The sequence below is a fragment of the Camellia sinensis genome, chromosome 7 (genome assembly GCF_055761805.1).
Source record: "Camellia sinensis isolate YWXY chromosome 7, ASM5576180v1, whole genome shotgun sequence".
Classification (NCBI taxonomy): Eukaryota; Viridiplantae; Streptophyta; class Magnoliopsida; order Ericales; family Theaceae; genus Camellia; species Camellia sinensis.
The window spans coordinates 132,472,619-132,491,193 of NC_138967.1; the positions used below are offsets into that span (position 1 = coordinate 132,472,619).

Sequence of the window (18,575 nt, forward strand, 5' to 3'; positions counted from 1 at the left end):
TATTATTATTATTTTAATTACAAAAAATAAAATAAATTTTTTAATCTAATAAGATAAAATATTACATTCAACTCATAATCATTATATTATTTATCTCTTAAAAAAATCAAAAAAATTAAAAATTATTTATAAACAAGATTTTTTAATCCATATATTAAAAATAACTAAAAAAATTAAAAAGCCAATCCCTTTCTTAAACAAACCCTAAAAGAACTTTAAATGATTGAGGCCAAATATTAAAATAGTAATGGTAGACACCACTAATTTTGGAACTATAAAAAGACTACTAATGATATGTCACTCAATAAAAAAAGAAAAAAAATACAACACTAAGATCAAAACATCAAATCATTTCTGATAAAACTCACTGCCACATCATTAGTGATAACACTAATTAGTACTCTCACTCATTTTCCATATTAAAATTCTTTATCATTACTCGTACGGTTTAAATCATAAAAAATAGACCGTGGTGGGGTCCAGCGCACCGTCAAGTTGAGAAGTGGTTCCCCGACGACACGAGTACACCCGTTACCTCACCTACCACACACCCTAGGGCGGTTCATCAAGACCATTCTCATTACATTGTCCAAGCTTCAAACAGTAGTGTTAGATTTCGTAGAACAATGTCACAAACAAAAAAACCAAATTACCAAACTCACGTAGTACCAAAAAAACAAAATTACTAACTCATGTGGTCGTTACACATCACTATCTTTGTTCAAACATTTCGCTGAACTTGTTGAATACCATTTCTTCACCTAATTCTCTGCTGGTGCGCCTCACCTGCTCAACGAAATTCCTCAACCAAATCTTCCAGTCCTAACCCAAGTGTTTCTTTAATCTTTTCCATACACCTATTATAAATTACTTTGAATTGAACAGTTTTCCTGATGAAAATTGTATTGCTTTGGTAACCCATTGATGGCTTTGAACGGTGTTGTTAAGCTGGGGAGTGTTGTTCCTCAACTGGGTTGGGGAGAATTGAGTTTAAAGCCTTATGGGTTTGTGTGTTGTCAGGTGAAAGGCAAGGAGGGAGTTCGTAAATGGGAGTGTCTTAATGGGTTTTTGAGTTTATCATCAACCCACCAGACAATAAGATCTGTGGATGATGATGAGAAGTCGTCAAGTTCGGCTACTGAATTGCAGAGGGTGGTTGATCAGACAGAAGGAAATGGCTCCAGGAGGTTGCAGAATGATTCTACTTCTCTTCCAAGTGGGTTCTTTCTTTGCTACTTGATGAATATATGGGTTTTTATTCCTGATTGAATATATAGGCTGTTTGAAGATATAACCCTTGACTTTTAAATATATTGAGTTAATTCATATAATTACTTACTGATGAATAACAAAGTCATTCATGTGAATAATGACGAAACGAAAAAGTTAAATAAACAAGTAAAGTGATGTTGTTCTATTCAAGTCTTGTATTTGCATTTTGATTAGTGGAGCATAAGAATCTTTCCATTTTGGTGCTAAGAATTAGGAAAGCATAATTTTGGTGCTAAAATTTTTTCCATTTTGGTGCTAAGAATTTGGCCAGACTGGTGGTTTCACTGTTTCTTGAGCCGAGAGTTTGTAGTTATACTGTGAGAGATTTCACAAGATGAGGTGAGACCTAAGAAGCATGGATACAGACATGTGACACAACACGGACATGCCGACAAAAAATGAAGGACACAACACATGAGGGATACGCATGAAATATATAATTTTATATATTTATTATATTTATATATTCGAATATATCATTCAAAGATAATAAAAAATGTAATATGACACTAATTCCTATAAATTTATATGGTTTTTGTTTTATTATTGTGCCTTAAGATGTTTAATTCAAACTTATAATTAGTTTCACATGTGTCTAGATAGACACATGTGTTTAAGCAATAAATATGTGTGTCCTTCAATTGTCCAAGGAGTGTCCAGATCTTTAAAAAATAGGACACATTTTGAAGAGTGTTGGACACATGTCCCAAGAGTGTCCAAAGAGTGTTGGTGTTCGACACGGACATGACACAGATACGTCACCTTCTTAGAAGGATCCGTACTTCTTAGGTTGAGACTATAATCAAGGACTCTCATAGTAGAAATTAGGATTGCCTATTATGAGGAGTTCTACATGAGAAAGAATTTTATTATTCCTCAGTGCTATTGTACAAGCTGGGGCTGCCAGACGTGGGATTGCAGGTTCAAGTTTGAGGGATGGCCACTTTGAGCGAGTAATACAAAAGTTTGAGTCTATCCCCAGGCTGAGGCTATCCTTTCCATCACCCTTGATTAACTGGCCCAGCATTATGGAATGGCCTTTAATAATTTATAGAATTGCAGGAAAATGAATTTTTGTTCTGTATCATTTCTGAGTTCAAGATGGCTAATTTACAAGACTAAACGAAGCTTAAGTGAAATTGGATAGTACTCTTTGAGTATATTGCAAACAGTATCTGGTTTTGATTTTTAGGTTCAACTTTGATACTTACAAGTGAATTGAGAAGAAATCTACCAGTTTTTAATGTTTAAATTTTCAAAAGGATATGGTGCAAGTTGGAAGCAAACAAAAAATGTGTTTGATCAATTCTCATCTTCTTGCTCAAATCAGAATCCAAGTGGGTAGATGTAGCTGTATAGGAACTTATTTGAACTTGGTGAAACATCGTGTGCGTCTATACCTGCAACACACATTCATGTTTGTGTCAATTGTGCACTCAAGCGCATTCATGTCTATGGTTGGAATATGGATTATGGTAATGGGGAAGTTACCTCTAATCCTACTTTATTCAATAAGGGAAAAAGTCCAATTGTAATCTTACAGGAAATAGCAGCTATGAAGCATGGACATGGACACGGACACGGACACGGTAATTTCCAAAAAATGGAGACACGGGCATGGCAGGGGACACGGCGATTTTTTTTTTTTAATATTTTTATGTGTTATGTTGATTCATATTATCCTAAATCAAAATTAACAAACACTAACATAGTAACATTAATTCAAGCTTCAAGTAGATGTAGATTCAATTTCTTGCACGTCTTCATCATCATTAGCATCACATCTTTTTCTTTGTTTGCACCTCCATCATCTGTAAACAACACAACCTCTACTCAGGTTCATCAAGTGAGATATTTGCATCCTCAAGCATCCCAACATTGTCAAATGAATCAAATGTGTCGCCCGTAATATCTCATAACTTGGTCTCTCCTTCAAGGTATTGTGGGGTTCTGCTTGATAAAAGACGGAGGTTGCTATGAACAAAAACCAAGTCCTCTGCACATTTGGGGTGTCATCTTGTTTCTTCTCATTGAATGGATAAAAGAGTATATACTCCAATTCTTCTCAGCACATGACGAAGAAGAAGGTTGCACAAGTACCCTTAAAGCCAAAGATTGAAGAGTGGGTGCAGATGTACCATGAACAACCCAGCAACTATGAGGATCCATATCACATCTATCTCCAATGGAATCAATTTCAGCAAATGGCCCCTATTTGGTTGAGAACTTGGCATACTCCAAATTTGCTCTAATGCGCTTCATTGGATCATCAAAGAACCTTTTCAAACACTTTTTTCTTTCAAGGCAGACCTCCTCATCCCTATGTGGGGGAACTCGGCTTGGATCCTCATGAAGCCACACATCACTATAATACTTAAAATGAAAAAAATGTACTACTCATTATAAATGTGAAAGAATAATATTAAGCTTAAATTAATAAAAATAGTAAATTGTGTTGTAATCACCTTGCATTCAATGAGTGTGCCAAGCAATAAAGTGGTGAGTTGTTCTTGTTCCACCGGTCTACAAGAATCTGATGTACTACATTATAGAATGTAGACTCTTCTTCTAATCACTTTCCTTCATGCTTATATATCACTGTCTTCACTTTTTTCTATTATTGTATCCCACATGTCATATACTAAGTGAATAGAAGGTCTATTGGTGTCACAAACTCTAATCATGTCATAAATAGGAGCAGTAAAGGAAAGTATGTAGTCGATTTGATCCTGCCAAAAGTCATCTAACAACTTATCCTTCACAAACCTAGCATTACCAATATCATCGTCCCTATAACAATTCCATTTGTCACTGATTACCATTGTTTGGATACCTTGCTTTATCAACTTGACCCTCTTAAGCATGACAATGGAAGAAGCAAAGCATGTCTCGGCAACTGAAAGAAGTTTCAAACTCACAAACTCATTGTGCATTGCCAACCTCATGAAATGATTACAAATAAATTTCTCGATCATCATCACATCACCCACAATCTCACTAATCCAATTACACTCTTCAAATGCAACTAAATTATTTTCCACCTTCTTGGCAGCAAAAATATTCTTCAAGGCAAGATTGAGGGCGTGCAAAACACAAGGAGTCCAAAAGATGTGAGGAAATTGTGCTTCAATTAGGTGCCCCACCGCCTTGCAATTTGGGGCATTATCTATAATGACTTGAACCACATTTTTAGCTCCAACCTCCATGATTACTTCCTTCATCAAGTTGGAAATAAAATACTTGTCATTTGTTTCCCCTGAACAATCAACCGCTTTAAGAAACATAGGCCCACCACCGGTAAAGCCATAAAATTTATTAATGGCCTTCGTTGGGAATCAGTCTATTATCACTGACTATACTCACACCCTTCTCTCTCCATGTGCCTCGAATAGGGTTTAACAACCTATCAATGTTTATCCTTTCTTTTTGAAGTAATGTAGTTCTCAACATTTTATACCCAGGCGGTACATATCCTTGTATGTTGTTATTTGCAGCAAAAGTAAATGCACTAACATAGTAAAAATTTCTTGCCAAATGAAATGGCAAGCCTGCTGAATAAAACATTCTAGCTATCTCACCATTTAATTGTTCTCGAGCCCCAATGTTAAATGTTTTCATAATAGGGTTACTACTTCCACTCCCTATAGCAGTTGACCTCTTCCTTTTTGATCCATAGATCTCCTCTGGTTCATTGAAACATAAACCTAATGATGCACTTGAACTAGGAGGAGGCAATGGGACTTTCTTCAACCTAGAGTATTTCAATTTCAACTCTGCTTCTGCAATTACTCTCTCAAATTCAGCTTTGTCCTTGTTACTTTTGGACACACTTCTATCCCTTGATTTTTAATTTGCATCAAATGGGCTTTTACCCTAGTGTATGAACCTTTACGTGTAGACTAAAAAATGTTAAATTGAAAAGTGTAGTTCCCCCCTCTTGCACCAGATTTTTCTAATCTAGTCACATATTTCCACAGTGGCTTATCATCTTCAGCATCAAAGGCAGATAGTGTGTTATTGGCAAAATTTGAACTAGACATTTTTCCTATAAATTATAACCATTATAAATTAACATTCACATTAGAAGGGGGAAAAAAAAGAAAAAAAAAGAAAGAAAGAGAAAACAGTCTTAAAATGTCTTAAATTATAGACATTTTACATACTGTATATATATATAAACCTATAATTTTTTTTTTTTAAAAAAAATACAGTCTTAAATATATATAAAGTATAAAAAAATAAAAAATAAAAAACAGTTTCGAGAAGGAGAGAGAGAGCGTGAGAGAGAGAGAGGAGCTTACCTTCGAAGTCGTCCAGATGGAAGACGACTAGATGGAGCTCAACTGGGTGGAGGTTTGGGGTCTTCGATCGACTGATAGAGAGGTCTTCGATCGACTGGATGGAGGTCTTCGAAGGTCTTCGATCGACTTGATGGGGGTCGGGGATCTTCGATCGACTAGATGGAGGTGGTGGATCAAAAAATTCATTAAATTAAAGGGATACACCATCTGGCGTGTCTCGTACGTATCCCTGGCGTGTCCGCGTATCAGACACCACCACAACACCGATTTTGGAGTGTCCATACTTCATAGAATAACGGAATGTTATTTCCTTGGTCCTTAGGGAGGAACAAAGATCCATCCAAAGTGGTCGTCCAAAGTGGCTTTTTTTTTGTTTGGTGCGTGTCCCTTCGTGATTTTCACGATTGATAATTTGATTAGACGGAGGCAAGTGCATGTAAAATTGGTGTTGTATGTGTAAGCACAATGCAAAATCTGTGAGTCACCTTCTTATTCATTGTGAGGTGATGAAGGAGTTGTGGTCTTTGACTCTATTTTTGTTTGGAGTGGGTTGGACAATCCCAAGTAATGTGAAAGATTGTCTCTATTATTGGAAAGGTGTAGTGTGGGGAGAAGAAGGAAGAAGGCATGGTGCTTGGCCCGTTTGGCAATCATCTGGATAATTTGGGGAGAGAGGCATAAACGAACTTTTGTTGATAAAAATTTTGAGTAAAGAGTAAAATTTTGTCCTTTTTTGTATAGTTCGTTTTTGGAGAGGGTCGACCCATCCTTGACCCAAATTTTGGATTCTTTAGAGACCTTTGAATAGGTTTATGATGAAGTCTTCCATTTTCCTTTGTTCATCAGTTGCACTCTCATGGTGCCTCTTCTTAAAGAAATCTTTTATTTATGAAAAAAATGGCCTTTGATGGAAAGCAGGATGACCTATTCTGCTGCATATACTGAATTTAATTGATTAATTATCGCCATGTGGGATAGAATAGTTCATTTCTTCTTTTTTTTCTTTTCTTTCCCTTTCTTTTCTTTTGATTTTTACACTTTTTTTTCCTTTCTTTTTATACTAAAATCAAGATGACCTTTTTTGTTTGTTATGCATTCATAGTGATGTGGCAATGCTAGAAGAACCACATGGGAGCTCCTTTCCTAGTGTTTTTTCATTGTATTTGTGCCAAGCCAACACTGTGAATTAGGTTAGGTTTATATATATGGCAGTGTTTCCTTTTTTAAGAGATTGTATAGGTGTATATATATGGCAGTATTTAGGTGTATATATATGACAGTGTTTTAGGTTTATATATATGGCAGTGTTTCCTTTTTAGTCTTAGGGTTAGGTTTACTATATAATCAGATGTATTCTTTGTATTAGTACACAATTTGAATATATAGATTTATTCAAAAACTTACATGGTATCAGAGCCAGTAATAATCATATCATCCGCATACAGTAATAAGGCAACAAACCCAACAGAGGTGGGGGAGAAACAAAGCAGAGTCCTAGGTAAAAGGATGAAATCCAAGCTCGGTAACAGCAATCTCAAAGCTATCATACCAAGCACGAAAAGATTGCTATAGACCATACAGAGCACGTCAAAGACGACAAACTTGTCCAGAGGAATGGTAAAGGGCAGGGAGAGTATGCATGTAAACCTCCTCAGCGAGATGACCATTAAGAAAAGCATTCTTAACATCCATCTAATAAAGAGGCCAATGACGAATAGCAGTGATAGATATCAAAATACGGACAGTAGTCATCTTGTCAACAGGGGCGAAGGTCTCCTCATAATCAATACCATACTCCTGGGAAAAACCCTTGGCAACCAGGCGAGCCTTATAGCATTCAAGAAACCTTCAGAATGAGTCTTGACTGTGTAGACCCATTTGCAACCAATCAGATTCTTACCAGCAGGCAAAGGAACCAACTCCCAAATACTAGTTTTCTGCAAAGCAGACAACTCATCCTCTATAGTTTGAATCCAATGAGGATCCTGATAGGCCTTCTTGTAAGATTGAGGTTTTGAAAAAGAGAGTATAGTAGACAAAAATGTACAGTATGAAGGAGAAAAACATGTTTTAGCAAAACCAAGTTTAACTACCTGTTTACGGATGCGAAGAGGATACTTACAGTTAGTAAGATCAGAGTCGTCATAAGCAGAAGGATTAGCAGCAGGGGCAGAGACAACTGGTGGAGGGAGAGCCTTTTGACAAGAATAGACTAACACCGGAGGAGGAGAAGGAGAAGGAAAAGGAAAAGGAGCAGGAGAAGGCAGGAAAGGAGAAGGAGAGGAGGGAACAGACTCATGGGAGTCAGTGAATAGGGACTCATTAGGAGGGGTGCCTAACCCTAAGACTAAAAAGGTACACTCTGAGGTCAATGGAGGTGAGGATACCCAGCTATCTACGCTAGTAGGTGAAAACATGTTCTCCATGTATTGTTTAGGAGGATCAATATAATCTATGCTTGCAATAATTGTATCACTTTTGGTGTAGGGTTGTAATTGAAGCATACGAGTGTTATTGCTTGTTGGAGAAACTAGAAAAAGTTCAGGATGGATAGAACCCACTTAATCATTTCCCGTCTCTTTTTAAGACTGATTATTGGGTAGGGAGGGTACGTGGTTATCTTATGCGTCTTTGGTTTACATAGGATTTTACGATGAGTGATGAAATAATTTTATGATCAAGAAATTCTTCTCAGTAATTGGCAAAACTTGTTTTTTCATCCTAGTGACAAAAAATTAGTATTTTACCTGGATTTTCAGGGTAATAATTGTTGGGTAACCATAAGAGGAAAACATGATATTATGATATACTCGGCCTTCTTCATCACCTTATGTCTTTCTATCAAGGAATGCCTCAAAGATGGAACACCTCCTTTTCAATTCTAATTGGCAGGAAAGCTCAAACAATTCCTCATATTCAATTTTATTGCTGTTATTATTTTGAACAGAAAATGAAAATTAGGACTGAATACTTTTGTAGAGTAGATTTAGAGAAATTTTAAGTTAGAATCTCTGTTTTATTTCATAGTTACAGGATTATAACTGTAATTTACCTGCTTATAGCCTTCTTTAATCTAGAAGTCTACTATGTACTTCTGTTTCTACTCCGTTTCATGGTCATGCTTTTTACTATTTAGATTCTCTGTAAGTTGTTTGCATTACTTCTATGAAGCCTGCTGGAAATTTGTGTTAATGCATATAATATGATAGTGGTGTTGGTGGTAGATAGTGGCATGTATAGAATATGATAGTGGTGTTGGTGGTAGATAGTGGCATGTATAGAATATGATAGTGGTGTTGGTGGTAGATAGTAGCATGTATATAATATGATAGTGGTAGATAGTGGTAATATATAATATGTAAGTGGCATATAATGGGTTATAATGATGTTTGTAATATCTCCTATATAAGGAGTGTCATTTGGTCTTGTAAAATAAGAAGTTTTGAATATAACAGAAATATATTCCTTCTTCCTCATATTTTCGGAGTTCTTCTTCCTCATATTTTCTAAGTTGGTATCAGAGCAACAAAAAACGCAGCAACCCTAAAACCGTCATAGCCATGTCGGAAGTCACGTCCGAAACCACTTCAACCCCTGCCGCTGCCATTCCGGTGAAAACGTCCAACTCTCACTCTGTCCAAATCACCACCATCCGCCTAAATGGTGATAATTTTCTCCGCTGGTCACAATCTGTCCGGATGTATATCCGTGGGCAAGGAAAGATTGGTTACATCACTGGTGACAAGAAGGCTCCTGCTGTTAATGATCCGCTGTTCGACAGTTGGGACGCTGAAAACTCCATGGTTATGACATGGTTGGTCAATTCTATGGAGGAGGATATAAGCTCTAATTACATGTGCTATCCTACTGCACAAGAATTGTGGGATAATGTTAGTCAGATGTATTCTGACCTAGGAAATCAATCTCAAGTTTTCGAATTAACTTTGAAGTTGGGAGAGATTCGTCAAGGAGATGATTCCGTCACCAAATATTTCAATTTGTTGAAAAGGTTGTGGCAGGATCTTGACATCTTCAACACATACGAATGGAAATCGGTTGACGACTGCAACCACCACAAGAAAACTGTGGAAGACAGCCGTATTTACAAGTTTCTTGCCGGCCTCAACATTGAGTTCGATGAAGTGCGAGGAAGAATTATTGGCAGACCTCCTCTCCCATCCATTGGCGAAGTATTTGCCGAAGTCAGAAGGGAAGAGAGCCGAAGGAGCGTCATGCTTAAGAAAAAAGGTACTGGTGAATCAATTGAAATTTCTGCTTTAATTAGCGATGCTGCGGCCAACAAGGCTGCAAATTACCAGCGCAGGTTTGATGATAAGCCACGGGTCTGGTGTGATTTTTGCAACAAGCCTCGCCATACACGCGAAACGTGTTGGAAGATCCATGGCAAACCTGTCAACTGGAAAAGCAGCAAACAAGGAGAGAAGAATCGTGGCTTTTCTACCGCTAATGAAGCCGATTCAGGTCCCTTCAACAAAGAGCAGATTGATCAACTTTTAAAGTTGATAAAATCCAACTCCTCATCCGGTACTCCTAGTGTTTTGTTGGCACAAACAGGTAGAAATCCTAAAGCCTTCTCTTGCCTAAACTTCTCTCCGTGGATCATAGATTCCGGTGCCTCCGATCACATGACTAGTTTTTCCCATTTATTTAGTACCTATTTCCCTTGTTCTGGTCATGACAAAATCAGAATAGCCGATGGTAGTTTTTCACCTATTGCAGGAAAAGGATTTATTAAACTAACTGAGAAAATTAATCTCAATGCTGTTCTTCACGTCCCCAACTTAGCCTGTAACCGTTTGTCTGTCAGTAAACTGTCTAAGGATTCTAATTGTCGTGTTACATTTTTTGAATCCCATTGTGAATTTCAGGACCAGAACTCGGGGATGATGATTGGGCGTGCTAGGATGTTTGAAGGTCTTTACTACTTTGATGAAGTACCTGTTAGTAATAAAAAAGCTCAGAGCTTTAATAGTACTAGTTCAATCTCTGTTCGAGAAAAAATAATGCTATGGCACTATAGGCTAGGACATCCTAGTTTTCTTTATCTGAAACATTTATTTCCAGAATTATTTAAAGGGATTGATTGTTCTTCTTTTCATTGTGAAAGTTGCATTTTTGCAAAATTTCATCGCTCTACTTATTTGCCAAAACCTTACCAGACTTCCAAACCTTTTTATTTGATTCATAGTGATGTTTGGGGCCCTTCTAAAATCACTACTCTTTCTGGTAAAAGATGGTTTGTTACATTTATTGATGACCATACCCGCTTATGTTGGATTTATTTGATGAATAAAAAATCTGACGTGAAAAATTTATTCACAAATTTTTACAATATGATTGAAAACCAATTTCAAACCAAAATTGGTATTTTACATTCTGATAATGGAACAGAATATTTCAATGAGCAGTTGGGTGAGTTTTTGGAAAAAAAAGGGGATTTTTCATCAATCTACATGTCGGGATACCCCTCAACAAAATGGCATTGCAGAACGAAAAAATAAACATCTACTTGAAGTTGCACGTGCTATAATGTTTTACATGCATGTTCCTAAATATTTATGGGGTGAAGCAATTTTAACAGCCTCTTATTTGATAAACAGGATGCCTACAAAGGTGTTAACATACAAAACACCTTTCGATTGTCTCAAAGCTTTTTTTCCTGACACGAGGTTGTTTTCTGATTTACCCGCCAAAGTTTTTGGATGTACTGCCTATGTTCATGTTCCTAGTCAATTTCGTTCAAAACTTGACCCCCGTGCTATAAAATGTGTTTTTTTGGGTTATTCCTCAAACAAAAAGGGGTATAAGTGTTTCGATCCTCAAACCAAGAAATTTCATGTGAGTATGGATGTGTCATTTGTGGAAACAAAATCCTATTTCCCCAACACTTCTCTTCAGGGGGAGACAAGTGGAGTAGAAGACCGTTTTTGGGATATTTCTATCCCGCTCCCCAATGTCATTTATCCTACACAAAAACCACATCTGTCTGATAATAATCACTTAGGAGAACCAAGTTCTATGGTGCCTAGTCAAGAAGATTCTTGTTTAGGGGGAGAAGTACTACAAAATAATCTAAATCCTGAGCTTCAGGTTTATACTAGGAAGCGATTTCATCTGAAGAATAATGACCTGAATGTCCATCCTAATGACCCGAATGTCCACCCGAGTTCTGGCATCGAAATTTTAGGTAATCCTATTCCTTCTATTTCCGACCTTGATGTTCCTATAGCAATTAGGAAAGGTGTCCGAAATTGCATTAAACATCCTATTGCAAATTACCTCTCCTATCAAAGACTGTCTAAAAATCATAGAGCTTTCACATCTAGGATTTCACACTTGTTTGTTCCAAGAAATATACAGGAAGCATTGGATGATCCGAATTGGAAATTAGCAGTCATGGAGGAGATGAATGCTTTAAGGAGAAGTGGTACTTGGGAGATAGTTGATCTACCCAAAGACAAGAAAACAGTTGGGTGTAAATGGGTGTTTACAATAAAATGTAACGCAGATGGAAGCGTTGAGAGATACAAGGCGAGACTGGTGGCTAAAGGCTTCACTCAAACTTATGGGATCGACTATCAGGAGACGTTTGCCCCTGTTGCTAAAATAAATTCCATCAGAGTACTGTTATCTCTTGCAGTAAATTCAGATTGGCCTCTACATCAACTTGACATTAAGAATGCATTTCTCAATGGTGATCTTGAAGAGGAGGTGTTCATGAGCCTACCGCCGGGATTTGAGCAGAGACTTGGAAGCGACAGAGTATGCAGATTGAACAAGTCATTATACGGACTCAAACAATCACCAAGAGCGTGGTTTGAACGCTTTGGGAAGGCAGTTATCAGTTGTGGCTTCTCGCAGAGTCAAGCAGATCACACAATATTTTATAAACATTCAAAAAACAGTAAAATTGCAATTTTGATTGTTTATGTTGATGACATCATTTTAACTGGTAATGATGAAGCAGAGTTAGCAACCCTCAAAGAGAAACTCGCAAAAGAATTTCACATTAAGGATCTGGGAGCTCTCAAGTATTTCCTCGGAATGGAATTTGCAAGATCCAAGGAAGGTATATTCGTTAATCAGAGAAAATATGTTCTTGATCTCCTTGGAGAAACAGGTATGCTTGGTTGTAAGATGGTGGAGACTCCGATCGAGCCTAACTTGAAGTTACAAGCTGCTAAGGCTGAAGAAGTCAAAGAGAGGGAACAATATCAGCGACTTGTCGGGAAATTGATTTACTTGTCTCATACGCGGCCTGATATTGCCTTTGCAGTCAGCATGGTAAGTCAGTTCATGCACTCACCAGGGGCAGAGCACTTTGAGGCCGTTTATAAGATCTTAAGATATTTGAAAGGAACTCCAGGGAGAGGCTTACTGTTCAAGAAACATGGACATCTTCAAGTTGAAGTATACACAGATGCAGACTGGGCAGGAAGTGTTACAGACAGGAGATCAACATCCGGATACTGCTCCTTTGTAGGTGGGAACCTAGTTACATGGCGGAGTAAAAAACAGAATGTGGTAGCTAGAAGTAGTGCAGAAGCAGAGTTCAGAGCTGTTGCCCATGAAATCTGTGAAGTAATGTGGATTAAAAGAATTCTTGAAGAATTAAAGCTTTCTCACCCGACACCTATGAAGGTCTATTGTGACAACAAAGCAGCTATATCTATAGCTCATAATCCAGTTCTACATGATCGCACAAAACATATAGAAGTGGATAAACATTTCATCAAGGAGAAAATCAATGCTGGCATAATCTATATGACCTACCTTCCAACAGGTGAACAATTAGCTGATGTGCTAACGAAGGGACTACACAAGAAGCAATTTGATAAGCTGACTAGCAAGCTGGCTATGGAAGATATCTTCAAACCAGCTTGAGGGGGAGTGCTGGAAATTTGTGTTAATGCATATAATATGATAGTGGTGTTGGTGGTAGATAGTGGCATGTATAGAATATGATAGTGGTGTTGGTGGTAGATAGTGGCATGTATAGAATATGATAGTGGTGTTGGTGGTAGATAGTGGCATGTATATAATATGATAGTGGTAGATAGTGGTAATATATAATATGTAAGTGGCATATAATGGGTTATAATGATATTTGTAATATCTCCTATATAAGGAGTGTCATTTGGTCTTGTAAAATAAGAAGTTTTGAATATAACAGAAATATATTCCTTCTTCCTCATATTTTCGGAGTTCTTCTTCCTCATATTTTCTAAGTAAGCCTGCTTATGATATACTGTCTTATTCATCTCATCATTGACTGATTTCAGTTTAACAATATCTGACTTTTCCCTCTTCCATTTTTCCAATGTCTTCACCAAATGCAGGACCACTATCGGTAACTGATTTTTCTGTTTCTCGAAATGATGGTACCAAGGTTCGGATATCATTTAAGGTATTGCATTTGTATAAAGTTTGCTAGTTTCTATTGTATAGTGAAAAATATAAAAGCCCAAGGTTGCTGGAAATTCTCATCTTTCATTCTTATTTTTACCAATTAATGGTGTAGGGGCTACCAGGTGGCTACAGTGAGGATGTTGCCCTCAAAACCTACCCTCACTGTGAAACTGTTCCTTGTGATGAGTTTGAAGATGCATTCAAGGTTGGTTATGATGTAATTTTAACAGCCTGTGGTCAGAATTCAGGACACAGTTCAGAATCACAATTATAAATTTTGTTTTACATATCACTTAATGAGATTGGGGCTGTGCAGCTTATGGAGCTGCTTGTAGATTTTTTTAATTTTGAAAAATTGTGCCAAACTGTTTGGGGCGACTTTTGCCTACAGCTTATGAGGCACAAATAGCTTAAATAAGTTGAAAAAAAAAACTAATTATTGAGAAGTAGGCAGAGAAGTGCTTTTAGCTCTATGTTACCAGAAAATGCTAATACCCTAGTGAATTACGTATTGGTACGAACATTCCGAAACATGTTACACTTTCATTTCAAAACAGTAAATTTAGTGATCCGAAACGATCCCATAAGTTTTTTCCAATATATTTCTTTAAATGTTACCTTAGGAGAAAAAAAATCAAATATATGAACTAAAATCTAAGGCGAGTTAAGTTTTGACAAGACAGTAACATAAAAAATGGGTCATAATTTTCATAGAAATGATTTGCTACATAAAAAATAAAAAATAAATAAATAAAATTATTGGATACCTAATAGTTAAAAGAAAATTACTCTAGTGTAATATATATAAGTCTACTCCTATCGTATCACATTTTAGAGCATGTGGCGTACCACGTTTCTTTTTCCGTTCCATGTACCAGAATGATCCACGTTCCAGTTAACATAGTTTTAGCTTTTACTTCTGATTATTAACTTTCAATTTGCAAAAAGCTGCACCAAACAGGCCCATTCTTTCTTTCCGTTGACATCTATTTATTTGTTAATGACTCCTATTTTAGTGGTGAACCAAATTCTAAAAGATGGATTTGTCAATTCGAATGCTGGTAAACAAAATGAAATGGTTTGGTTACAACTGTATCTGAAGGGCTCCTAGCTTAAATTAATATAATCATCCCTGCTTGGTTTGTTCTTGAATATATTTTGCAGGCTGTTGAACTCTGGTTGGCTGATAAAGCTATTCTTCCAATTGAGAATAGTTTAGGTGGAAGCATCCATCGCAATTATGATTTACTCCTTCGTCATAGACTGCATATTGTGGCTGAGGTTCAGTTGGCCATTAGTCTCTGCCTTCTAGCACTACCAGGTGTCCGAACAGACCAGTTAAAACGTGTTCTGAGTCATCCAATGGTCAGGCTTTATTTCTTTTAGTTTTTTGTCTTTGAGATGGGGAGAAGGATTGTTGAGTTGAGTTTTATTAACTGAGTGAAAAGAGTGTGTGTGTGTGTGTGTGTGTGTGTGTGTGTGAGAGAGAGAGAGAGAGAGAGAGACCTGATATATCCCAGACTTGTTATTCACTTGTCTCAACTATTCAAGGAGCAATTGCTTCAAGTCATATCCATCGCATGTTTTTTTTTTTTTTTTGGATAAATAAATAGGCTTTATTAGAAAAACATCAAGATGATGCAAAAAATACAAAAATTCAGCCTCCATAGGGATAACAAAGCTAAGAAATCAAATCACGCACAAAATCTACAAAAGCCAAAATGTCTAGATCAACCAAACTTATAACCCAACTATATAACACCATAAGCAACCGCCTCTCTAGCCAAGGGACCGAATGAGACACGCCTTTGAATACACGCCTATTATGCTCCAGCCAAATCAACCACATTAAACAGTGCGAAGCAATCATCCGTGCCTTCCAATGCCTCCTCCCAACCCTACCCCTAGCCCAACTTTGCAGAACTGCCAGCACAGAACCCGGCTGCACCCAAACCAAACCAAAAGTCACTCCTCTTGGACCGTGGGCAATTCCACACCAAAGAATCCTCTCTTACGCCCCCCAACTTGCAACCCATACAGAAAGCCCAAAAGCTCCACCAGCCGGTCCACCGCATCTTGTTTGTGGTAAGAGAGTGATCACTGTTCGAAATTTTGATATTGGATTAAGCTATAACTTTGAAGTAACGTTCATTCTCTTTGGAAGTGGAATTCAGTTGTGAAAAATTGAAAATCATAGAAGTTGAAGTGATGTGGTGTAGAAATTTAATGTATAAAGAGAAATGGTTGTATTATTGATTGATGTTTTGATTTTGATACAATGATTCATGATTCCTATATATAGAAGAGGGTGAGTGTGTAGTAGGTAAGGAGTAGGTGAAGTGGAGGTGGTAGTGGTGTAGTGGGTTAGGTTTAGTGGAGTAGGTGAGGTGGTAGTGGTGTAGTGGGTTAGGTTTAGTGGAGTAGGTTTAAGTGGGTGAAGTAGGTGGAGAGTAGGTGGATTTTAACAGCCCCCCGCAAACTCAAGGGGGATAGGAACTAACCAACTTGAGTTTGGAGAAACAAGAAAATACAGAAAAATAAAAGAGGATAAGAGACACTGTATGGTCGTGTCAGACCATTGGTGAAGACACTGGATGGTGGTGTCATAACGTTGTAGAGGACACTGTATGGGGGTGTCATAACCATGTAGAGGACACTGTATGGTGGTGTCATAACGGTGTAGAGGACACTGGATGGCGGTGTCAGACCGATGTAGAAGACAGTTTATGGGGTCATGTCGGACCGTTGTAGCAGACAATGTTGTGACAGTTTACGGAGTCTTGCTGGACCCTTGTAGAAACTAACCGGAATCAATGTCGGGACAGTTTACAGAGTCTTGTCGGACTCATAAAGGAGCTAACCGGAATCAATGTCGGGACAGTTTACAGAGTCTTGTCGGACCCTTGAAGGAGCTAACCGGAATCAATGTCGGCACAGTTTACAGAGTCTTGTCGGACCCATTGTAGAAACTAACCGGAATCTATGTCGGGACAGTTTACAGAGTCTTGTCGGACCCTTGTAGAAACTAACCGGAATCAATGTCGGGACAGTTTACAGAGTCTTGTCGGACCCTTGTAGAAACTAACCGGAATCTATGTCGGGACAGTTTACAGAGTCTTGTCGGACCCTTAAAAAGTCGCACCCTCAAAAGGTGTGCCCAATTTTTCAAAAGGCGTGCCATCAAAAGGCGTGCCCAATCCATAAAAAGGCGTGCCATCAAAAGGCGTGCCCAAGTCATAAAAAGGTGTGCCTGACATGATGGCGAGGCACGTGGGCGCCTTGGCTTGCGCGCCCGTTGGTCGGCTGTCGGCAAGTGGCGCGCGATGCGCGGATCGGCCCTGGCTATTTAAACCAAGGTTGAGGCAGAGGCTGAGGCAGACAAAAAACTTCTGAAAATCCTCTGAAAAAACTCTTCCTTTGCTGAGAGAGAAACTCTGTAATACTCTGTAACCAACCCGTCTCTGAAACACTCAGCAACATGGCCTCTTCTTCCCGTCCAGCTACCCAGAACATGGCCTCCTCTTCCCGTGGGCTGCTCACGCTCTTTCCAGAACTGAACGAGTCCACAAGAGAAATAACTGGTGTGGGGGCCAGTGAACCTCAACCAAACACCTCTGGTTTTGCTCCGTTGAACTTTCCGATGCGGTCGGTGGAGCAAAAAATGGCGGTGCAAACTGATATTGAGGCCAATCAGTATACTCTGAAGTCATGTGTGGAAACCATGACTGCGGTCACAAACTTGTCGCACCGGCTGCAGAGCAGGACAAATGAGGTGCAACAGTTAAACTCCCAGCTGCACTAGTTACTGAAACAAGAATGTATTTTGTCAATACCATAAAAAAGGCGAGAGTTCCACCAAGAAACATGAGAAGGCAACTCCGAGTGATATGCCATGAACTATTGAAGTAATTGCTTGTTCTGAATTCATCCCAAGGATCCATTATCAGAGAGAGCATAGCAGTTGCCACTGCCATCACTGGAGTTACATAGCTCATCAGGGTAAGTGGATTTTTCAGACCATATACTTCTTTCTGAAGAAGAATCTGAGTCATGGTCCAACGAAATCCAGACATAACAGCAGCAGGCATAACAAAAATGAATCCCCAAAATTCAAATTCAGTTTCCTTCGCAACTGTTAACATTATTCCAATGGATATAATAAAAATGATACCGAACTCAGGGGCGCTTGGTTGACGAAGATGCAATCTGTATCTGCAGTAGGCCGAAATGAAACACTGGTTGCGAGAAGAGTTGGCGTCAATTCGAGCTAGCAGTGGTTTGAGTTGCTGCAGTGGTTATTGGCGGTGATTGGAGAGAAGGTATGTGTTGGAGGTTTCAATTGGTTGAGGTCTGGCGGGCGGTTAAGGCAAAGTTGCCGCCCGCCAGAAGGCGAAGAGCACCAAGAGCTTAACCTATAGCTCTGATACCATGTAGAAATTTAATGTATAAAGAGAAATGGTTGTATTATTGATTGATGTTTTGATTTTGATACAATGATTCATGATTCCTATATATAGAAGAGGGTGAGTGTGTAGTAGGTAAGGAGTAGGTGAAGTGGAGGTGGTAGTGGTG

General features: G+C 38.3%; 1 protein-coding gene across 5 annotated transcripts in view; it reads left to right on the forward strand.

Moving 5' to 3' along the window:
- Nucleotides 1–492: 492 nt before the first annotated feature.
- The window catches only part of LOC114317503 (arogenate dehydratase/prephenate dehydratase 1, chloroplastic), a 37,472-nt gene continuing 19,389 nt past the window's right edge, over nucleotides 493–18,575 (forward strand). For 3 of the 5 annotated variants that reach the window (XR_014336111.1, XM_028264242.2, XM_028264243.2), the window contains exons 1-4: nucleotides 500–1,216; nucleotides 13,934–14,001; nucleotides 14,116–14,208; nucleotides 15,168–15,368. Coding sequence is in view for 4 of the 5 variants with exons in the window: in XM_028264242.2 (XP_028120043.2) it covers nucleotides 925–1,216; nucleotides 13,934–14,001; nucleotides 14,116–14,208; nucleotides 15,168–15,368 (654 nt within the window). In the remaining variant the exon portion in view is untranslated. Of the gene's footprint in view, nucleotides 1,217–13,933; nucleotides 14,002–14,115; nucleotides 14,209–15,167; nucleotides 15,369–18,575 lie in introns of all 5 variants that reach the window. The other 2 variants (XM_028264239.2, XM_082879402.1) reach the window with 2 other exon arrangements.